The sequence below is a fragment of the Terrapene carolina genome, unplaced genomic scaffold, assembly GCF_002925995.2.
Source record: "Terrapene carolina triunguis isolate 2854851 unplaced genomic scaffold, T_m_triunguis-2.0 Scaffold62, whole genome shotgun sequence".
Taxonomy (NCBI): Eukaryota; Metazoa; Chordata; order Testudines; family Emydidae; genus Terrapene; species Terrapene triunguis.
Window position 1 is genome coordinate 34,330,295 of NW_020664413.1, and position 22,100 is coordinate 34,352,394.

The 22,100-nt window shown below is 40.7% G+C and overlaps 1 protein-coding gene across 12 annotated transcripts in view; it reads right to left on the reverse strand.

The window, feature by feature from the left end:
• LOC112111154 (sodium channel protein type 2 subunit alpha-like) overlaps nucleotides 1-22,100 on the reverse strand; it is a 122,523-nt gene that overhangs the window by 43,940 nt on the left and 56,483 nt on the right. For all 12 annotated transcript variants that reach the window (XM_026647553.1, XM_026647552.1, XM_026647551.1 and 9 more), the window contains one exon: nucleotides 2,707-2,824. In XM_026647553.1, coding sequence (XP_026503338.1) covers nucleotides 2,707-2,824 — 118 coding nt within the window. The remainder of the gene's footprint in view (nucleotides 1-2,706; nucleotides 2,825-22,100) is intronic.

The following is a 22,100-nucleotide window of genomic DNA, read 5'->3' on the forward strand; positions in this document are numbered from 1 at the left end:
CTGTATAGTCCACTTCCACCTTGGAAAGTTCTGTTTTCATTATGAGGCCTGAAGGATTTAGTTGTGCGAATTTCATATTCTAGCAGAGCCCAAGAGCTTTCATGCCCACTTGGTCACTAGCACTCTTCCCATTCTTTTTAAGAAATTAGTCAAACATAAAGTATCTTAAACCATTTTAATGACCCCAGAGGTAAACTCCTAGCTCTCCCTGGAGTGTCATTAGTTCCCATGATGATCTGTTACACAGAGATAGAGCCCTACCAAATTCACAGTCCATTTCACGGTCATAGGATTTAAAAAATTGTAAATTTCATGATTTTAGATATTTAAATCTGAAATTTCATGGTGTAGTAATTGTAGGGATCCTGGTCCTAAAAGGAGTTGTGTGTGTGTGTGTGTGGGAGGGGGTGTCACAAGGTTATTATGGGTGGGGGGGAGGTTGCAGTATTGTTACATTTATTTATGCACTGCTGCTGATGGCAGCGCTGCCTTCAGAGCTGGGCGCCCAGAGAGATTTGGCTGCTGGCTGGGAACCCAGCTCTGAAGGCAGAACCACTGCCAGCAACAGTGCCAAGGTAAGGATGGCATGGTAGGGTATTGCCACCCTTTCTTCGGCACTGCTGCCTTCAGAGCAGGGTCCTCAGTCAGCAGCTGACCCTCTCTGGCCACCCAGCTCTGACGACAGCAGCGCAGAAGTAAGGGTGGCATGGTATGGTATGGTATGGTATTCCTGCCTTCAGAGCTAGGCACAGCAGGGCCAATCAGGGAGGTGGGGGGCCAGGAGGGCCATTTGGCCTGGTCCTCAAGCTCAAAGGGGACCTCACATTTAGACACCTGAATTGCATATTTTTGTCAGTTTTCCTGCATCAGTGGCTTCAGGTGAATGCACCTTCAACATGTTGAAGCAGGTAAAGAACTATTACCGTTCAACTATGGGACAAGAGCGTTTGAATGGGCTCACCATGCTTAATATCAACTGTGACATTGCACGAAAGCTAGATTTTTCCTCAATAATTAGTGCATCTGCACAGAAAAAGGCTAGAAAAGCATTTGTTAAATAAAAAATATTCAAATTATGTCTCTCTTTTTTTTGGTGCCTTATTTTGTTTTCATGTGTTGTCATTTTTTAATTTTATTATGGCTAGGGCCTCAAAAGCTGGAAGTGGCCCGAGCCTCTCTGGACCTCTGAGAGGGCCTGGCACTCAGCCAACAGCTGCCGCTCTCTGGCTCTGAAGGCAGCGAAGAAGTAAGGGTGGAAATACTGCAACCCCCTTTACAATAACTTTGCAACCTCCCTGCAACTTCCTTTGGGTGAGACCCGCCAGTGAGAGAAATGCTGGTCTCTCCCATGAAATATGTATAGTGTAGAGTAAAAGCACACAAAAGACCAGATTTCACAGGGGGAGACCAGATTTCACGATCCGTGACGCATTTTTCATAGCCGTAAATTTGGTAGGGCCCTACACATAGACTATATTGTATTTCATCAGCTCACATAAAAATACTACATACTCCTGCAACTTTTACTGAAATGACCAAGAGCATATACTTTATAGCCCCAGTAATCTCATCTTGAGTTATTCAAAATGCCTAGTTAACTAAAAGTTGGTCACATCCTTGACAGCAATGCACATCATGCATTTAGATAAAATGTATTTGTAATAAAATGTGAAATACTCAAAAATTTAGTTGGTTTTTTGCATTTCATTAAGATTTGAAAAAGGTCCTGAGTTGCAAAAATATTTATATTTGTAATTTTTTCTTCTTGAAAGTGGGTTTATTTTCACATGAAAGTGAGAACATTTCTAAGTCACAAGGGACCTAATCAGAGCCAAATGTGGATTTGAAGTTCTAATTTAAAAGCTTCAAAGTTGTTATGAAACATTTGAATTTTGTAGAAAAATAGAAGTGCAAAAATTGTCCAAAGTGAAATGGTGAAAACTTACATCGAACTTTCAAACTTTTTGGAAAACTAGGACTAGGCTGTATGGATTTTGCCCTTTATGTTTGTAAAAATGGGGATAATGATAGTAACCTTTATAAAGTGCTTTGAGCTCTACTGATAAAAGCTCTATATAAGAACTCCATATTTTTATCAGATTTTGCACATTGTTAAGCAGTGTGTACATTTATGGTGCTATACAACTGAAATTCCAAAATATCACTTTTTTGACATCTCAAAATTTCTGAATGTTCAGATTTTCCTAAATTGGCCCTTTGAAGTTTATGCAGGATATGAGTGTGTGGACAGGCTTCTTTGCAGGAAAGCAGGCTGAGAGGCTTGATCCTGCAGTTTTTACTCATGAGAGTACTCCATTTGACCATCAAAGGCACTCCTTACATGAGTGAGAGTTTGCAGGATTAGATCTCTTATTCGTTACAAAATTTAAAGTCTTAGGCCTTGATACTGGAAAGACTTGTGCATATGCTTAACTTTATATGCCAGGAACACTCTCATTGAGTTCAATGCGACTGTTAACAATGTGTAAATTTAAGTATAGGTATAAGTTATTGTAGGGTCAGGGCCTTAGGTTGCTTATACTTTTAGAATATCCTATTACCAGCAGACGGCCCACAATAGAACCCTCTTTATTTTGGGGTTCGAGTCTACAACCCCTTGTCATCTAGCTTAATTTAAGCCTGGACTATATAACTATAGCAGCCTGCACTAATGGGAATTGATAAACCAAAATGTTCTTTCCATACCTTCTGTAAAACAGGCCTTTGGTTCTAGTGCTGCTTCTGATTCAAGATCTGCTTTTTCTTCTCCAAGGAAAGTTATATCAATTGTACTACCTTCAGATGAGCTGTAAATATTTAATTTCTGCAAATGAAAGCCCAGAATATAGATTTTATGTTTATCAGTATATTTATTTTGAATTGTAATTAATATTAAGCATGCAACACTATGTGCAAGGAATAACAAACATTGGTATATGTGGCCAAAGATACATTCCCCCCCCCCCAACACAGTCAGCACTCCACAAGTGTACAAACGATGCATCTTTATATCTGTAAACCATAGGGCATGCTATTTTAGTTAGCACATGGAATTATAAAATGTTTGGAGTAAAAATAGTAAGGATTTTTTTTTTTTTTTTTTTTTTAACCAAACTCTGGATTTTTACTAAGTGGCCTTTCTGATATGAAATCCATTTGAGATTGGTCATTTGCTATTGTTTTCTTACTATATTTTTCTATTACATTTTGTATCAGTACAAATTACACTGTGCACTTCAGGATCATTTAGGAACCAAAAGATAGCAGCTTTCATCATACCAGCCTCTTCAACCATAACACTGAAGATCCTGATGGTAGACTCTTTCAGGTTGCCAACCATCAGGATAAAATTATTCTCCAGAAAAATCTGGTATTTTAAAAAAGTTTTTGTTGTTGTTATTGTTTTGTTTTGTTTTTTCTGGCAGGAGCCATTTTAAAAAAAAGTTTCTATAATATAAAAGGAAAAAATTAAATATATGATTTTTTACTCTAGGTTTTCTGCTATTTCTTGAACATCAGGCTGATGCTGCTAAATAGTTCTGATTTATGTGACAAAAGATTTATAAATGGATTAGAATTACCATTGACCTCTCCCTTTTATAGAAGATACTATGTCAATTTGCCTTAATACTGTAAATGAGGTCACAAAATTAGAAACAGCACAATTTCCCCCAGTGGAAACACTTTATATTGGGCATGCAGACATGTAATTTGGTCACTAAGATAAGCAACGTATAAAACTGAAATTAAGCTTCAATAATATTAAAAGAGTATTTTAATTATTTAAATTATTCTCCCACTCTGACTATAATACAGATTATATTGTGACTGGCACATCTGTTTTTTCCAGCACTATGACCAAACCAAAAGAAGCCGCACAGAAAGATTTGCACAAATAGAAAAATATGAATTGACAATTCTTAATTTAAAAACTTTTCATAACCTGCAATCATTGACATGTAAACATATATTACGCCTTTTCAACAATACCTTTCAGATTTCTGAAATTTCAAAAAGGAAAAAAAAAAGCATGTTAATTTAATTTCAATAGACATTATTTTACATTCTCTGTTACTAATGCAAGTGTGTTTTCCTGTGCATTTTGAAACTACTTGTTACTCTGGTGCTCATACATGCCCTGTCAACATACAGATATATATGTATCAATATATTTCTTATATAGATATATAAAAAATAAATAAATATATTTAGAACAGCTAACACACAATTACAGTAGTACTAAATGAAACTGTAATATAAAGAAATGTCTGAATTTGGTGTTCCCCATTATTGCAAGATCACTTGTCCAAACTAATCAAAGTCTGCATCCTGATAATTTAAAAAAGCATGGAAATGTACTGTATAGTTAACCTGAGACAAGTTTGAGTACCAAACTAAATCAAAGTAGTTTTCATCACATCATTCTCTGGCTTATTACAATGTTATTACCATGTAGTATATAACATCAGTAATGGCTGCACTGATACATAGCTAAATGTATGTAGGGAATGATGTAAGCATACTTAGTACAACAAAAAGTCAATTGTATGGAACTAATATTAATGAATGTATGTGGACTTGTATCATTAAGAGAAACTTTCTATACCTCAGTAGTGCCAACAGAAGAGTTAGAGGCATTATTCCAATTAATGGCAATTTTTAAAAAAATGTCATGTGTGAAAACAGAAGTAGCAAGCAAATTATATTTATACATTAATTCAAACAAACTATGGTGATAGTATAATCTCCAGGAATTGAAGGATAGTTATGTTTTTAACAGATGTAATTAAGTTACAATATTAGATTATTTGTCAACATCTGGATTCACATAAAAATGTGAGTTGCTCAGAGAGTAGAATGTTATTTTAATTCTGTGTCTAGGGTATGTTCAGTAGAATACTGATTTTATGAAGATGTAAGGGATACCCCCAACCTTCGTAAATATATTGTTTTTCTATAGCTGGGAAAAGTAACTTTGCTGTATTTGTGAGAGAAGATATGAAGAACTTAATGACAGGGTGTAAGGCAAGCTATTGTGATAACATTTAACAACATAATTGAACCAGTTATTTCCTAATTTACTATTTATATACAATCTGAATATCTGGAATATTGCCTCTAAGCTATTAATATTTATATATAATGTAGTATAGGTGCCTATTTCAAATTTTTGTAAGAGTATTAATTAAAAAAATTGCAAGCAAGCAGCATTAATATAAACTTTTTGCCCACAACATTTCTGAAACTGAAGAAAATACTGTTTCTTTATACTACAGTATTATATTAAGCTTTTGCTTTCATCATTCCATCATGGATAGCATTTATATAGCAAAATGCTGCAGCAATGAAAGGGAAAACCAAAATTATGAATGGGATTATAAAACAAATTAAAAGTCTTCAAAAGTACTGATTTATTATTTTAAAAAAGTAAAAAGTAAAACAAAAATGAGACATGATATTGTGTTGTCATAGTATATTACCTATTCGTACCATTTAGTAGAAAATAATTATAACATAAAATAGTTTCCTGTCACTGGAACTGTGAGTTGCTCAATTAGCTACTTTAATAGATAATGTTGAATTCAAAACAGATAATTCAGGATCTCAAGCATCAACGGGACAAGACAAATAATCATAATTACAAAAAAAAATCTGTGTATATGATATTTGAGTTTAATTTATGATAAATTAATCCTAGTAGTTACTACTTAAATCTGGAATGCTTCTTGATTTACATTATATTCAAAGTACTGTATTTCTGTAATAAGTATTGGTATAACCTGTTTTTGCACCACAGAGGGTTTTACGGCTTGCTTTCCTTTCGGAGGGAGGGCGGGATAATCCTGTGTGATTACTGTGTTTGTTACAAAAGAAGTAAAAGCAATAAAATATGATGTATCTAATTAATAATGAAATCCCTTACGTTATGCCTGCATTACTCAGCGATACAACCACTGCAGTTGTTACGAACTGACCAGTCAACCACACACCTCATTTGGAACCCGAAGTACCCAATGAGGCAGCAGCAAAGACCAAAAACAAACAAACAAAAAACCCACAAACAACCACCTACCAAAGACAGTACAGTACTGTGTTAAACTTAAGGTACTAAAATATAAAGGGAAAGTTAAAAAAAAAAGAAGATTTGAAAAGGTAAGGAAACTGGTTCTGTTTGTTTCATTTAAATTAAGATGGTTAAAGCAGCATTTTTCTTCTGTATAGTAAAGTTTCAAAGTTGCATTAAGTCAATGTTCAGTTGTAAACTTTTGAAACAACCACCATAATGTTTGTTCAGAGGTAAGAACATTTCAGAATTATGAATAACCTCCATTTCTGAGGTGTTCATAACTCTGAGGTTCTACTGTAATCTCTAACATAAAGTAACAAAACAGAGCACAGCATTCCTATAGTGTGTGGGGAAACAGAGCCAGCTTTTGGTACTGATTGATAATTGAACTAAATTGCTTTACCATCTACAGATTTTGCACAGGGCTAACTGGTTCTGCAGAACGTGGTTGTAACCAGGAAGTCTAGGAAGTATATTGCCGCCCATATAGAAATTTATAGATACATGGGGACATAGCACTAGAAGTTACCAGGATGTTATCCTGCTTAATAGCAATGTGCTCTCTCTAGTTCATAAAATGGAGGAAGGGAAGAAAATTTTCTTGTCCTTTTACTTCCCATGCTCTTACTCAAAATTACACCATGCAAAGCCTTCATGTACTGAAATATACCCCCTCTTTTCTTGCCCCTTTAACTTTGCCTGGTGTTCCTAGCATAGAGAAATAGCTTATATGATGAGAAACCGTACATTCATAGTCTCAGTTTCCACAACTTCTTGTTAATATTCCCATTCCATAAAGACAAGTATTCTGAACATTTTCACACATTGGCTATGTCCTCTATTTTAGCACAGTTAATTCTTAAACATTTGCCTAGACATTAGAAGGGTCAGGAAAATCTATGTGTAATTTTCTTGTTGTCTGGAAGGAATTCAAATTTTTACAGGAGACAGTGGTTAACCCATACAGAATCTATCTGATTATTCATTAAAGGTTTTAACTGATTTCTGATTAAATAATCAGAATAATATCCTTACATCGAAAGCTTTAAAGAATCCTTCATTTTTATAAATTTGTTCACACAACTGTTGCCATTAGTGTCAGCATTTGCTAATAGTTATCATTCTGTGGTTTCCAAGAGACTGGACATTCTACCCTTACCTTAGAATAGGGAGCAACAGGATGGAGCAGTTTAAATCAAGGTGATTTAAATCACTTGATTTTATTTTTAATCATTGATTTAAATCAGGTTGCGCCTTTGCAAAATTAATTTGAAAATCTGTGGCATTACAAATTTAGATTAAAATTTACAATGACATAAAAAGTGCAGGTTTTGTTGTTGTTCTTGTTTTTGTTTTTTAAGGAAGTGCAACTGCTGGTAGAATCCCTTATTTGAATTTACACAACTACTATATGAAAACCCAAAATACTGAAAATGAAGACCCTGATCCTACAAACATTAAAACAGATATATTATTTTCCTCACATGAATAGTCCCATTAACAACATGAGTAGATATGCTGAAGTCAAAGTTACTGGTAATTATGTGCATCAGGGTTTGCAAAGCCAGATGTAAAATTATATTTTTGCTAAAAAAGCTTTGTGGCATAAAATCTTTGTCACTTCAAAATAAAACTGCTTCACGGTTAACAATGAAAATTTACTTAGACTTTCAATAAAACAAAGTGACTGTGAATTCTGTAATATATATACAGTCCAATATTTGCAAATATAGGAGCTTAAAGTTAGGATTTTAAAATGTATCTTTCAAAAGCCCCTAAGCCCCTATCCCTGCAAACACTTATGCACATGCTTAATTTTACTACTGTGGGCAGTCCTATTGATATCATTTGATGCTACTGACGGTAGTAAAATTAATGTGTGTAAGTATTTGCAGGATCAGGGCCTAAGGCCCAGCTCTCTCTGTCTCTGCAACTGATGCTGTTCCACTGTATATAAATAATTAGTTAAATATGCATTAGGCCACAGAGAGTGAGACTAACTCTATAGTCTAGTGGTTAGGGGGTACTCACCTGAGAGGTGAGAACCCCAAGTTCAAATACCTTCACCACATCAGGCATGGGGTGGGAGGTCAAACACCAGTCTCCCACCAACTATAAAGCCTATAAGGGAGGCTATGTCCCTTTCCTTACCTCCTCTTCCTCCTAGGACCCCCTGTGCCATTTTGCACAGAGTTAGATGTGCACCACCACCTTTCTTCCAAGAAACAGCTTAGGCGGCCAATTTCAGCAGAGGATTCATGGCTGTGAATCCCAAATGGAGACTGGCACCTCCCTCCAGCCCAGACTTGCCTAACTCCTTGACTGTGGCAAGGCTTAGGCTTCAACCCTCTCCTCAGCATCTGCAATTGGCTCATTTAGACAGCTCCCTGCTCAGCTTGCTGGCTTTTGTGGATCCCATTCTTAAGCACCCATTCCTTCCCATGCGTTGTACCAGGAGCCTATGTGCATCACTTGGGGCTGTGGATTCCACTGGGTGGCGAGGTGCCTGAAAGTTAGGCACTGCAATGCTGAGTGAGGCAGAAGCTAAGTCCCTATTGGATTTAATCCTAAGTGATTTAGGAGCACAGCCCCATGGAGGAGTGTAACTTAAATGAAGGATTTTAGCTGTCTTGACTTGTTTGATATATCAAAAAAGAGTGTGGGTGTAAACATAGCATGGGATATTTGCCTATCAATTTTGTGCTTGAGTTTGTGTTGTTCTCAGAGTAAGGATGTCAATACAGCCCTGGACATGTTTTCTTCAGCACATATGTGCATTTTAAATGTGAAAATTCTTCATAGAAAAAAAAAACTCTGTAAAATCTGAAATTCTAATAATTCAGAAATAATTAAAGAAAATTACAAAATATCCAATTTGGCAATTAAGATTACATAAAAAGAAGTAAAGAAATAAAAATGGTGTAAATAAAAAATCTGATTTAAATTAAATAGATTTATATACTAAAAAAAAAAAAATCACAAAGTATGTTTAATTATGATTTTATACACCCTGGGAAGCAACTGAAGTGTGGTAGTTTTTAGTACCTGGAGACCTGTTAGTGATGATCACTTTAGATGCAACATCAAATGAGAAAAGTGTGAAATACTGAAGATCTATAGATTTATAAATGTTTGTCTTAGAAGACATTAAATATTTAATATTTAAATATTGATTCAAGTGGTACAATCTTCTGTGATTTAGGTTTTAGAACATGAATAGTTCACATTTTAATATTCAGAAAAGCAAATTCCCCACACAATTGCTAACCTCCAAGCTGAAGAACTTTGTAACAGCTAGCAATTGCTAAACAAAAGATAACAGGAAAAAGATGCTATTTTATGCGTATCAGTAAAAAAATACTGCTTGGAGAAAAACGAGCAAATTAGTCACCATGATGCTCTCAAAAGGAGTCAGAGTGAAGAGTGAGGAAGCAGCTCACAATGGACTCTCACTCTTCAGGCAAATATGGACTTGGAATGCTACCCAGGAAACATGCTTAGTCCAGGTGAGTGCCTTGGTTCTCTCATTTGATGCTGTTATGGTCACTTGAGAGACTGCTTTTCTAATTGGCTCCAAGTGAGCTGGATCTAGCCCCCCTTAATCTGGAGGATGGTGACTGGAGTAGGGGGGGGAAGGAAATTACTTAAAATGGGAAACAGATATATGCTCCATAAGGGATGCTAAGGACCTCTCAGGAGAAAAAAGTATCTGGTTATACTCTATTACAAAGTGGAGACAGAAATGGAACACTTAGAATGCCTCTCTTATTCTCTCCTCTTTCGATCTTTCATCCTGGGAATATTTTCTTACTTATTCAGCTCTCTCTCTCTTTCTCTCTCACTCTCATTTCAGAGGAAAATGCTGCTTCTACTTAAAAAATTGAGCTGTCATCACAGGCTCTTTCTAATTGATGAGATCAAATGGAAAGACATGACAGAAGTGTATCATTTATTTACTTAGATCCAGAATCTGCTACCCTGACTGAAACTGAGCAATACTTTACTCCATCAATTAGCCTAATAGCTAAATAAGGTACTAATCAACATAAGTAAAGGTGGCAGAAAAAACGGTTACTCACTTCTTGTAACTGTTGTTCTTTGAGATGTGTTGTTCATGTCCATTCCAATCAGGTGTGTGCGCACGCACACGTGCATGGTGGCTGGAAGATTTTCCCCCTAGCAGCATCGGGTCGGCCTGGGCGCCCCCTGGAGTTGCACCTTCATGGCGCTCAATATATAGCCCAGCCAACCCACCACCCCTTCAGTTCCTTCTTGCCAGCTACTCTGACTGAGGAGTAGTAGGGTGGGTATTGGAATGGACATGAACAACACATCTCGAAGAATAACCATTACGAGAAGTGAGTAACTGTTTTTCTTCTTCAAGTGCTTGTTCATGTCCATTCCAATCAGGTGACTCCCAAGCCAAGTTCAGGAGGTGGGGTCGGAGCTGTCCACTGATTGGAGTACTGCTCGTCCGAAGGCCTTATCGTCTCCGGCCTACTGGGTAATTGCATAATGCACAGCGAAAGTGTGTATGAAGGACCACATTGCCGCTCTGCAGATTTCCTGGGTGGGCACCTGCGTCAGGAACACTGTAAATGAAGCCTGCGCCCTGGTAGAGTGCACAGTAATCGGAGGTGCGGGGACACTTGCCAGGTCGTAGCACACACGGATACACAATACGATCTGTGATGAGATGCTCTGGGATGAAACTGGCTGACCTTTCATCCTGTCCGCCACTGCCACAAACGACTGGATTGATTTTCTGAACGGTTTAATTCTCTCGATGTAAAAGGCCAGTGCCCTGCAAACATCCAGAGAGTGGAGTCTCTGCTCCCTGCTGCTGGAATGAGGTTTAGGGTAGAAAACCATGAGGAAGATGTCCTGGTTGATGTGAAACTGCGAGACAACCTTTGGGAGCAAGGAAGGTTGAGGCCCGAGCTGACCCATTGTCCTTATAGAACATGGTGTAGGGAGGGTCTGATGTCAAGGCCCTGAGCTCAGACACCCTCCTGGCCAAGGTTATTGACACCAGGAACACGACCTTGTAAGAGAGGTAGAGCAGGGAGCATGTTGCCAAAGGCTCAAAGGGAGGCCCATGAGCCTAGAAAGGACCAAGTTGAGGTCCCAGGCAGGGACCAGCTGACAGACATCAGGGTATAACCTGTTGAGCCCCTTTAGGAATCGGCTGACCATAGGATTAGCAAATACGAAGCAGCCCTGCATGTCCTGGTGGAAGGCTGAGATGGTGGCTAAGTGCACTCGTATAGAAGACAATGAGAGACCCTCCTGCTTCAGATGGAGGAGGTAGTCCAGAATGTGTGGCACTGAAGCTAGTGTCGGGGGTGAATGATGCTGTGCTGACCAGATTGAAAATCTCTTCCACTTGGCAAGGTATATGGCTCTCATAGAGGGTTTCCTACTGTCAAGGAGGACCTGTCTAACCTGGTCTGAGCAGGAAAGCTCCAACGGATTTAACCATGTAGCTTCCACACAGTGAGGTGGAGCGACTGAAGGTTTGGGTGCTGGAGACGTCCATGATTTTGTGTGAGAAGGGCCAGGGAGAGCACCAAGGTAATCGGGGCTCCCATGGACATGTCTAGGAGGGATGTGTACCACTGCTGACGGGGCCAAACCGGTGCTACCAGTATGACCTGAGCTTAATCCCTGCGGATATTGAGCAGCACCTTGTGAACGAGTGGTATCGTTGGAAAGGCGTATAAGAGAGAACCTCCCCAATGGAGGAGGAACGCATCCGCGCTAGAGCCCAGGCTGTGATTTTGGAAGGAACAGAACAGCTGGCACTTCCTGTTGCATCGCGTCATGAAGCGGTCTATGGGGGAAACCCCCGCCACTGGAACATTGAAATTGCGACGTCTGGGCAAAGGAACCACCCGTGGCTGTGGAACGACCTGCTGAGGTGATCTGCCAGCTCCTTCTGAATCCTGGGGAGGTATGACGCCTGCCGGTGAATTGAATGTTCTACACAGAAGTCCCACAGCATGAGGGCTTCTTGGCACAGGGGAGAGGAGTGTGCACCCCCGTTTGTTGATATAGAACATTGCTGTCGTATTGTCCATCATGACTGATACACGTTGTCTGGTTAGGTAAGGACAGTATGTCTGACATGCCAGGCGCACTGCTCTCAGCTCTCTGACATTGATGTGGAGACATAGATCTGCTTGTGACCGAAGGCCTGCGGTCTCCCGGATGAGCTCCTCAGACCAAGTCTGATGCGTCCATCACCAATGACAGAGACGGCTGTGGGGCAGCAAAGGGGACCCATGAGCACACCTCCTGAGCGTCCATCCACCACCAGAGGGAGTCGAGGACTGGGTGAGGCACGGTCACGAGCCTGTCCAAACTGTCCCGGGCTGGGAGATACAGTGACGCGAGCCATGACTGGAGCGGTCGAAGCCTGAGTCTGGCGTGCTGCACCATGTAGGTACAGGCAGCCATGTGACCGAGAAGTTTCAGGCAGTTTCTTGCTGTAGTGTTGGGGAACTGCATGATGCCTCAGATTATGTCCTTGAGGGCCTGAAACCTCGCCTGTGGCAGGTATGCCCTGGCTTGGGTCGAGTCCAGTACTGCCCCTATGAACTTTGTCCTCTGGACGGGAGACAGAGTTGATTTCGCTTCATTTAGGAGTAGACCCAGGCTCTCAAAGGTAGCTCTGATAAATGTGACCTGAGTTTCCACTTGGGTCCTGGAGCGGCCTTTGATAAGCCAGTCGTCGAGATATGGGAACACCTGTACATGGTGCCTCTGCAAGAACGTGGCGACGACTTCCATGCACTTGGGGAATACTCAAGGTGCTGCTGATAGGCTGAATGGGAGGACAGTAAATTGGTAGTGGGTACCATTGACCACAAACCTGAGATACTTCCTGTGGGGCTGAGTGATTGCGATGTGAAAGTACGCGTCTTTCAAATAGAGGGCGGCATACCAATCTGCTGGATCTAGTGAGGGGATGATGGAGGCCAAGGAGACCATGTGGAACTTGTTGAGTTTTGCAGGTCCAGGATAGGCCTGATGCCGCCTTTGGCTTTCGGTATTAGGAAATACTGGGAATAGAAGCCCTCACCTCTGTGCTCCTGAGGAACCTCCTCCACTGCCCCTAGCAATAAGAGCAACTGCACCTCCTGGATGAGTAGATGCTCATGAGAAGGGTCCCTGAAGAGGGACGGGGAAGGGGGATGGAAGGGCAGGAGGGCACAGAATTGGATGGAGTATCCCCTCTCTACCGTGTGGAGCACCCAGCGGTCTGAAGTGATATGGGACCATGCATGGTAGAAAGGGGCTAGTCGGGAGGAAAAGATAAGGCAGGGTAAGATCCAGTCTGTGATCTGGTACGCCATCTTCAACATTACCTTCAAGTCAGAAGGCGGCTTGGGCTGGCCAGAGGCCTGGCCATGGCTGTTGCCTCCTCCTGCCACTCCTGTTCCTCCTCCGAGAACTGTCCTGTTGGTTCTGCTGATGGAATCTCGGAGGAGGTTGCAGTCAGAAGTGTTTCCACTGTGTGGTGGGAGTGTGCAGGCCCAATGACTTGAGGGTGGCTCATGAGTCTTTCAGACTGTGGAGCCTCTTGTCTGTCTTTTCAGAAAACAGTCTCACCCTCAAATGGGAGGTCCTGAATAGTCTGCTGGACCTCGTAAGGGAGCCCCGAGACTTGGAGCCAGGATCCCTCCTCATGGCTACCCCAGTCGCCATGACCCTAGTCGCAGCATCTGCAGCATCCAATGTGGCCTGGAGGGAAGCCCGGAAGACTAGCTTCCCCTCCTCCACCAAGGCCGAGAACTCTGTTTGGGAGTCCGACGGGAGGAGCGCCATAAATTTGGCCATCGCTGCACAGGTGTTATACGAGTACCTGCTGACGATGGCCTGTTGGTTCGAGATACGGAGCTGCAGACCCCCTGTAGAATAGACTTTTCTCCCAAGAAGGTCTAGGTGCTTAGCCTCCCTGTCTTTTGGGGAGGGCCCTTGGAAGCCCTGTCTCTCACCCTGGTTAGCAGTGTCCACAACAAGAGAGTTAGGGGGTGGATGAGAGTATAAATGCTTGAACCCTTTGGAGGGCACAAAATAACGCCACTCATTGCGCTTGGCAGTGGGTGGCAAGGAAGCTGGGGTCTGCCACAGGGTCTTGGTGGTGTCCATAATGGTTTTAATGAGTGGAAGGGCAATACAGGAAGGTCCTGAGGGAGTGAGGATGTCCACCATGGGATCAGCCTCCTTGACCACTTCCTCGGCCTTAATGCCCACCCACTGCCAAGCGCAATGAGAGTGCAGCACCGTTGTCCTCAAGCGCCGGGGCTACGGCTGTACCTGCCAATGCTTCATCAGGTGATGAAGTGGATGCTCCCTGCTATCCACCCCCAGGGGGTCCCTAGACTCTGGGGGCAGCATTGGTGCTAGTGGTGTGCTGGACCAAGTGTTGGTGCCACAATCGGTATGACGGGAGGAACCATTGATGGAGCTGATGCCAATCCGACATAGGCTCTGACGAAGATGGAGGGCCTGTCACTGGCATCAGTGCCATCGGTACCTGCATCATAGTTGACATTGACAACAGTGCTGGTGTGGAAGATGGGCGCAAGGACGTTGCCAAAGCCGTTGCCAGGGTCAGTGCCAAATACGGTGCCAGAGTCGATGACGGTGCCGCTGTCAGAGGTATTGGTGTGTGGGCAGGTGCCTAAGGCAGATGCCACAGAAGATGTCACGGAGCGGTGACCTTGGGTTCCTCCCTGTCCTTGGCGAAAAGCCAAGGGGGACCAGAAGGGCCACTGAGGTGAGGTCAGTTCTGCCACTGCAGAGGCCACGCCTGGGGCTCCCTCCTGTCTCTCCCAGACCGCGATCTGTGGCTCCTGCTTCTCCTGGAGTGATAGGAGTCAGACTCTGACTCTGAGGTCTCTGAGACTGAAGACCATGGAGGAGCCGAGCCTTGGTGCCTTGAGCGTCGAGAACTTGGGGAGCGGGTAGGCTCTCTGTCCGAGTGGGCGGGACCAAGGGACATGGAGATGGGGAGCGCCTCGATATCAAAGCTGGCTGTATAGGGACTGGTGACCGAGGGGGGGCCCCGACTCAACTGCCTCACCTGGGCAGGAGTTACTGCGGCCCCAGCAGGGGATCCGGAGCTGTGGCCCGCCTGGGGTCTCACTTCTCTGGAATTAGCTGGAGGAGAGCGGCTGTCCATCTTCTTTTTCTTCTGAGGCACCGGCGAGTGGCATCAGTGCCTGCTATCAGCTGGGCCTCATGAGGTGCCGTGTCGGTGCCGAGCATCTTGGGACAAGTCCTTTCTTGGTGCCGAGCTTTATGACGGTGCCAGGGAGCTCCGTGTCGAAGATGAAGCGTTAGGGGTTGGGTTCCCTGAGCCCGGGTCGGAGTGGGAGCATAGGGCTGCCTCCGTGAGGATCACCTTAAGCTACTGTTCCCTTTCTTTGAGAGTTCTAGGGCGGAACGCGTGGCAGATCTTAAAGCGATCCTTTTGGTGGCCCTCCCCTAGGCACCGTAAACACGAAGAGTGTGGATTACTCTGTCATGCGCTTTGCACAGGCCACACAGTTTTTAAGCCCAGGGGACCGCGACATATCACAGCTCCGGGTAGACAAACCCCAACAACTCTATACTAAGAACTCTAATGCTAAGAAGACACTAAGGTAAGTATATACAATAACTATAGAATGCGCTTGCTAAGCAAGGGCTAAGGGAAGTTCCAGCCAACTGTCACTGGTGGTAAGAAGGAACTGAAGGGGTGGCGGGTCGGTGGTGCTCTATATTGAGCGCCATGAAGGCGCAACTCCAGGGGATGCCCAGGCCGACCTGACGCTGCTAGGGGAAAAATCTTCCAGACACCGTGCACGTGCGTGCGCACACACACCTGATTGGAATGGACATGAACAAGCACTCGAAGAATTGGGCCTTCACATAGAAACATTCAATTGATACATTTCTTGCACATCTTGATTAAAGAGCCAGAGCATTGTCTCTATAAGACAGGTTGTAAGACATTTTCCATGCTAACAGAATCAGGTATAAGACTTCTATAGACACAGACAACCCATTTACAAGTATTCACAAAAAAACTCTCTCAAAAACTATGCAAACTACTGACAAAAAAGTGTTATTAAGAGGTGTATCTATTTACCAATGTAACTTCAACAAACATACTTAGAACATTATCAAAAGAAAGATGGCAGGTAATTTGGAGTTAAAATTAAAAATCCAAAATGTTTGTCCAGCCAAAGAATTAGAAATCTATCATTTATCATTCCATAATTTGGGCTAGATTTATTGCTTTGAACAGCTGGAAGCAGGAGCAAAGTGGCATAATTCCTCTATCACCCTATGCCAATGGGTGGTCTGGAGCTGGCTAAAACTGCCCACTAAAAAGATGGGACCAAATAAGTATCAGAGGGGTAACCATGTTTGTCTGGATCTGTAAAAAGCGACAGAGTCCTGTGGCACCTTATAGACTAACAGATGTATTGGAGCATAAGCTTTCGTGGATGAATACCCACTTCGTCAGACGCATGATATGCGTGGATATTCACCCACGAAAGCTTATGCTCCAATACGTCTGTTAGTCTATAAGGTGCCACAGGACTCTCTTTGTCGCTTTTTACCAAATAAGGAGGCACTCAGGAGATGAGTTGCATAGGAAGCTTCCTTTGGTGGTGCTTCCATAAAGCCCCAAAACAGAATTTAAAGTGAATCTTTGTGAATTACCTTCCTGCACCTGCAGGTGTGAATCAAGACCATTATCTACAGGTATAGGATTAGACTCCTGCTTTATATATTTTGCTTTATAGATTCTCTCTATACTCAACACAGGCCAAATGGGTGAGTGCACAGTGTTCCACAGGATTACACAACCAAAGACTATGAGAACAATTCTCAATTGCATTTCAACTTCCACCAAGTGGCAGTAAGTGAAATTCCCCCACCATTATGGAGAGGATAAATGAGGGTGAGAGAGCACACAGCTTGGCACAATTAAGGTTTGTGTTGTATCCTTAACTATTTTTATATTTTAAGAGGTTTAGGGTTTTTGACCTACAATCTTATTTCCTGACACTTACACATTTGCTCGTAACCTTAACTCTGAATTTCCTTATTTTCAAAATTATTATTTATTACTTGCATTATTGTAGTGCCTAGGAATCCTAATCATGGACCAGGATACCATTGTGCTAGGTGCTGTACAAACACATTGTTCCAATGTCCACACTGTAATATATTACTTTAAATTAACATATATCTATTTAAATATTAACTCTGACTTAAAATCTTGTGTTTGTGATGAAGTTTTGTGTCTCTCTGAATAAACCTACTCAGCTATGTTCACAGGGACACATTTAGTGATGATGACAAACAAAATGAATATGGACGTTTTCCTAGGGACTTAGGTTCTGATCTTGCAAACACTTTTACTAGGGCTGCTGATAAATCGCAGTTAACTCACGCGATTAACTCAAAAAAATTAATCGCAATTAAAAAAATTTGTGATTAATAGCACTTTTAATCACACTGTTAAACAATAGAATACCAATTGAAATTTATTAAACGTTTTTGATTCATAGATTCTAGGACTGGAAGGGACCTCGAGAGGTCATCGAGTCCAGTCCCCTGCCCGCATGGCAGGACCAAATACTGTCTAGACCATCCCTGATAGACATTTATCTAACCTACTCTTAAATATCTCCAGAGATGGAGATTCCACAACCTCCCTAGGCAATTTATTCCAGTGTTTAACCACTCTGACAGCTAGGAACTTTTTCCTGATGTCCAACCTAGACCTCCCTTGCTGCAGTTTAAGCCCATTGCTTCTTGTTCTATCCTTAGAGGCTAAGGTGAACAAGTTTTCTCCCTCCTCCTTATGACACCCTTTTAGATACCTGAAAACTGCTATCATGTCCCCTCTCAGTCTTCTCTTTTCCAAACTAAACAAACCCAATTCTTTCAGCCTTCCTTCATAGGTCATGTTCTCAAGACCTTTAATCATTCTTGTTGCTCTTCTGTGGACCCTTTCCAATTTCTCCACATCTTTCTTGAAATGCGGTGCCCAGAACTGGACACAATACTCCAGCTGAGGCCTAACCAGAGCAGAGTAGAGTGGAAGAATGACTTCTCGTGTCTTGCTCACAACACACCTGTTAATACATCCCAAAATCATATTTGCTTTTTTTGCAACAGCATCACACTGTTGACTCATATTTAGCTTGTGGTCCACTATAACCCCTAGATCCCTTTCTGCCGTACTCCTTCCTAGACAGTCTCTTCCCATTCTGTATGTGTGAAACTGATTTTTTCTTCCTAAGTGGAGCACTTTGCATTTGTCTTTGTTAAACTTCATCCTGTTTAACTCAGACCATTTCTCCAATTTGTCCAGATCATTTTGAATTATGACCCTGTCCTTCAAAGCAGTTGCAATCCCTCCCAGTTTGGTATCATCTGCAAACTTAATAAGCGTACTTTCTATGCCAATATCTAAGTCGTTAATGAAGATATTGAACAGAGCTGGTCCCAAAACAGACCCCTGCGGAACCCCACTCGTTATGCCTTTCCAGCAGGATTGGGAACCATTAATAACAACTCTCTGAGTACGGTTATCCAGCCAGTTATGCACCCACCTTATAGTAGCCCCATCTAAATTGTATTTGCCTAGTTTATCGATAAGAATATCATGTGAGACCGTATCAAATGCCTTACTAAAGTCTAGGTATACCACATCCACAGCTTCTCTGTTTTTCTACATTTTCAAATATATTGATTTCAATTACAACACAGAATACCAAGTGTACAGTGCTCACTTTATATTATTTTTATTACAAATATTTGCACTGTAAAAATGATAACCAAAGAAATAGTATTTTTCAATTCACCTCATACAAGTACCATAGTGCAATCTCTTTATCATGAAAGTGCAACTTACAAATGTAGATTTTTTTTGTTACATAACTGCACTCAAAACCAAAACAATGTAAAACTTTAGAGCTTACAAGTCTGCTCAGTCCTACTTCTTGTTCAGCCAATCGCTAAGACAAACAAGTTTGTTTACATTTATGGGACATAATGCTGCCCGCTTATTTACAATGTCACCTGAAAGTGAGAACAGGTGTTTGCATGGCACTTTTCTAGCTGGCATTGCAAGGTATTTATTTGCCAGATATGCTAAACATTCGTATGACCCTTCATGCTTCAGCCAACATTCCAGAGGACATACTTCCATGCTGATGACACTCGTTAAAAAAAATGCATTAATTAAATTTGAGACTGAACTCCTTGGGGGAGAATTGTACATCTCCTGCTCTGTTTTAGCTGCACTCTGCCATATATTTCATGTTATGGTAACCTCGGATGATGACCCAGCAAATGTTTTAAGAACACTTTCACTTCAGATTTGACAAAACAGAAAGAAGGTACCAATATGAGATTTCTAAAGATAGCTACAGCGCTCGACCCAAGGTTTAGGAATCTGAACTGCCTTCCAAAATCTGAGAGGAACGAGGTGTGGAGCATGCTTTCAGAAGTCTTAAAATAGCAACACTCTGATGCAGAAATTACAGAACCCGAACCACCAAAAAAGAAAATCAACCTTCTGCTGGTGGCATCTGACTCAGATGATGAAAATGAATATGCATCGGTCCGCACTGCTTTGGATCGTTATTGAGCAGAACCCGTCATCGGCATGGACACATGTCCTGTGGATAGGTGGTTGAAGCCTGAAGCGACATATGAATCTTTAGCGCATCTGGCTACAACAGTGCCATGCAAACATCTGTTGTCACTTTCAGGTGACATTGTAAACAAGAAGCGGGCAGCATTATCTCCTGCAAATGTAAACAAACTTGTCTGTCTGAGTGATTGGCTGAACAAGTAGGACTGAGTGGACTTGTTGGCTCTAAAGTTTTACATTATTTTATTTTTGAGTGCAGTTATTTTTTTGTATATAATTCTACATTTGTAAATTCAACTTTTGTGATAAAGAGATTGCACAAAATTATTTGTATTAGGTGAATTAAAAAATACTATTTCTTTTGTTTTTTACTGTGCAAATATTTGTAATAAAAATAATAATATAAAGTGAGCACTGTATACTTTGTATTCTATGTGGTAATTGATATCAATATATTTGAAAATTTAGCAAACATCCAAAAATATTTAAATAAATGGTATTCTATTATTCTTTAAAAGCGTGATTAATTGCACTTTTAATCACACCATTAACTTTTTTAATCGCTTGAGAGCCCTAACTTTTACACATCCTCAACTTGGTGCACTGCGCATTACCACTGAGTTCAATGGGACTACTCACATGCATAAAGTTAAGCAGGTATGTGAATGTTTGCAGAATTGGGGCCTTATTCCTAAAATTTTGCAAGTTTTAATTTTTCTTAGAGGAGAAAACTGTATTTTAAATCTTAAGTTAAAAGCAACTAAAAAAAATTCAGCATAACCTAACAAAATATAAACACTTTTTAGCAATCAAATAATCAATGTAATAAAAAATATTTACTTAAATATGCATTATAGGAATGAATGTGATCAGAATGTTTGTAATTACTAGAGATCTAAAAGTCTGTTTTAATACAACAATAAAGTTATAAACAAGTTTCAAATAAAATATTTTTGTATTTTTTTTAAAATGATAATCTCTTAAAACGTAGTGGTCTTGTCACTTTATAATCCAAATTTTAAAAAAATATCTACAGAGCATATACTTTTTATATCACTGAAGTATGATACATAAAGTACCAAGATGATGTAACGAGAGAGAGAATCATAAAAAAAATGTTGGGGTTGCCCCCGACCATGCTGTAATGCGAGTCACATGACTCAGCTTACAGAGCAGCTGTGCATGTTTCTACTGCATTGCAATGGATGGGGAAGGAATATATTACAGCTAAGTAGCATGCATTCAATATTTATTTTAAAAGTGATTATATATGTATGACTTGTTTAGGTAACCAGTGTAAGAGTGCTGACCCGTAGCTCTGCCTGGTTAAAAAGCACCAGAGCTGAATTCTTGACTGATCCAGGTTGAATTTACTCCTGTGAGAAGTAAGAATGGTAGGAAATGAAGTACAAAATACAATACCTCTGATTTTTTGTGTGCTGGAAACAGTTCAAATATGGCTTCCAAAATATTAAAACATACGTTATCTAGCTATGCTACAAATTTCCAAAACATAAAACTTATACATTGGTTGATTAGTGACTTCTGCAGATGTATATAAGAAATAATATAAGCAGACTGACACTGATAAATGTACATTAGACTTGGAATTGACAGTTTTAAAAATTATGACACACCTACATTCACATTATGTCTTCAAATAGTTTTAGATCATCATCAAGTGTTAATAACTAGATATTTAAAAAAAGCAGAAAATATTTTTATTCTTCCATTCCTCTCTCTTCATTATATTCTATCCACTAAAAATGTATTTAGTATACAGTTTCTGAAAATGATCACAGAACAATCAGTCACAACAGGCCAAATTCAAAATCTCAGGTATGAATTTTGCCTATTATCATCATATTCAATATGCGATTGCATTTATTTTAGCATTTTTTAATTATGTAATTGATAGAAATACATTTAAATATAAAATTTAATTCTATATTATAACAGATATAAAACATTGTTAAAATGAAAGTCTAAACCTAGAGATAAATCTGTGATCCTCTAGTATGTTAAGTCTCCTTCGCATCAGTCTTCTGGTGCAAATCAGATTAAAAACCAGGCAAAAACCCTCCCCTACTAGGTTTTCTCCATCATAGAGGAAACCTCAGATGGCATGGAGCTACCAAAACTCTTCCTATGCAACCTACTCGCAGCCATCTGAATATAAAGTATAATGGGAAGAAAGCAGTGTGGGTTGGGCATCTCTACACTCTAGCGATCCCTGGCTGCAGCCAGCCCAGTTAGGACTGTGTGCCAAAAGACCAGATTCTGGATGTGACATATCATCTCCGTAAACTCTCTAACAAAAAGACAACCAACTTCCCTATTGATTGCAAACATATTGCATAT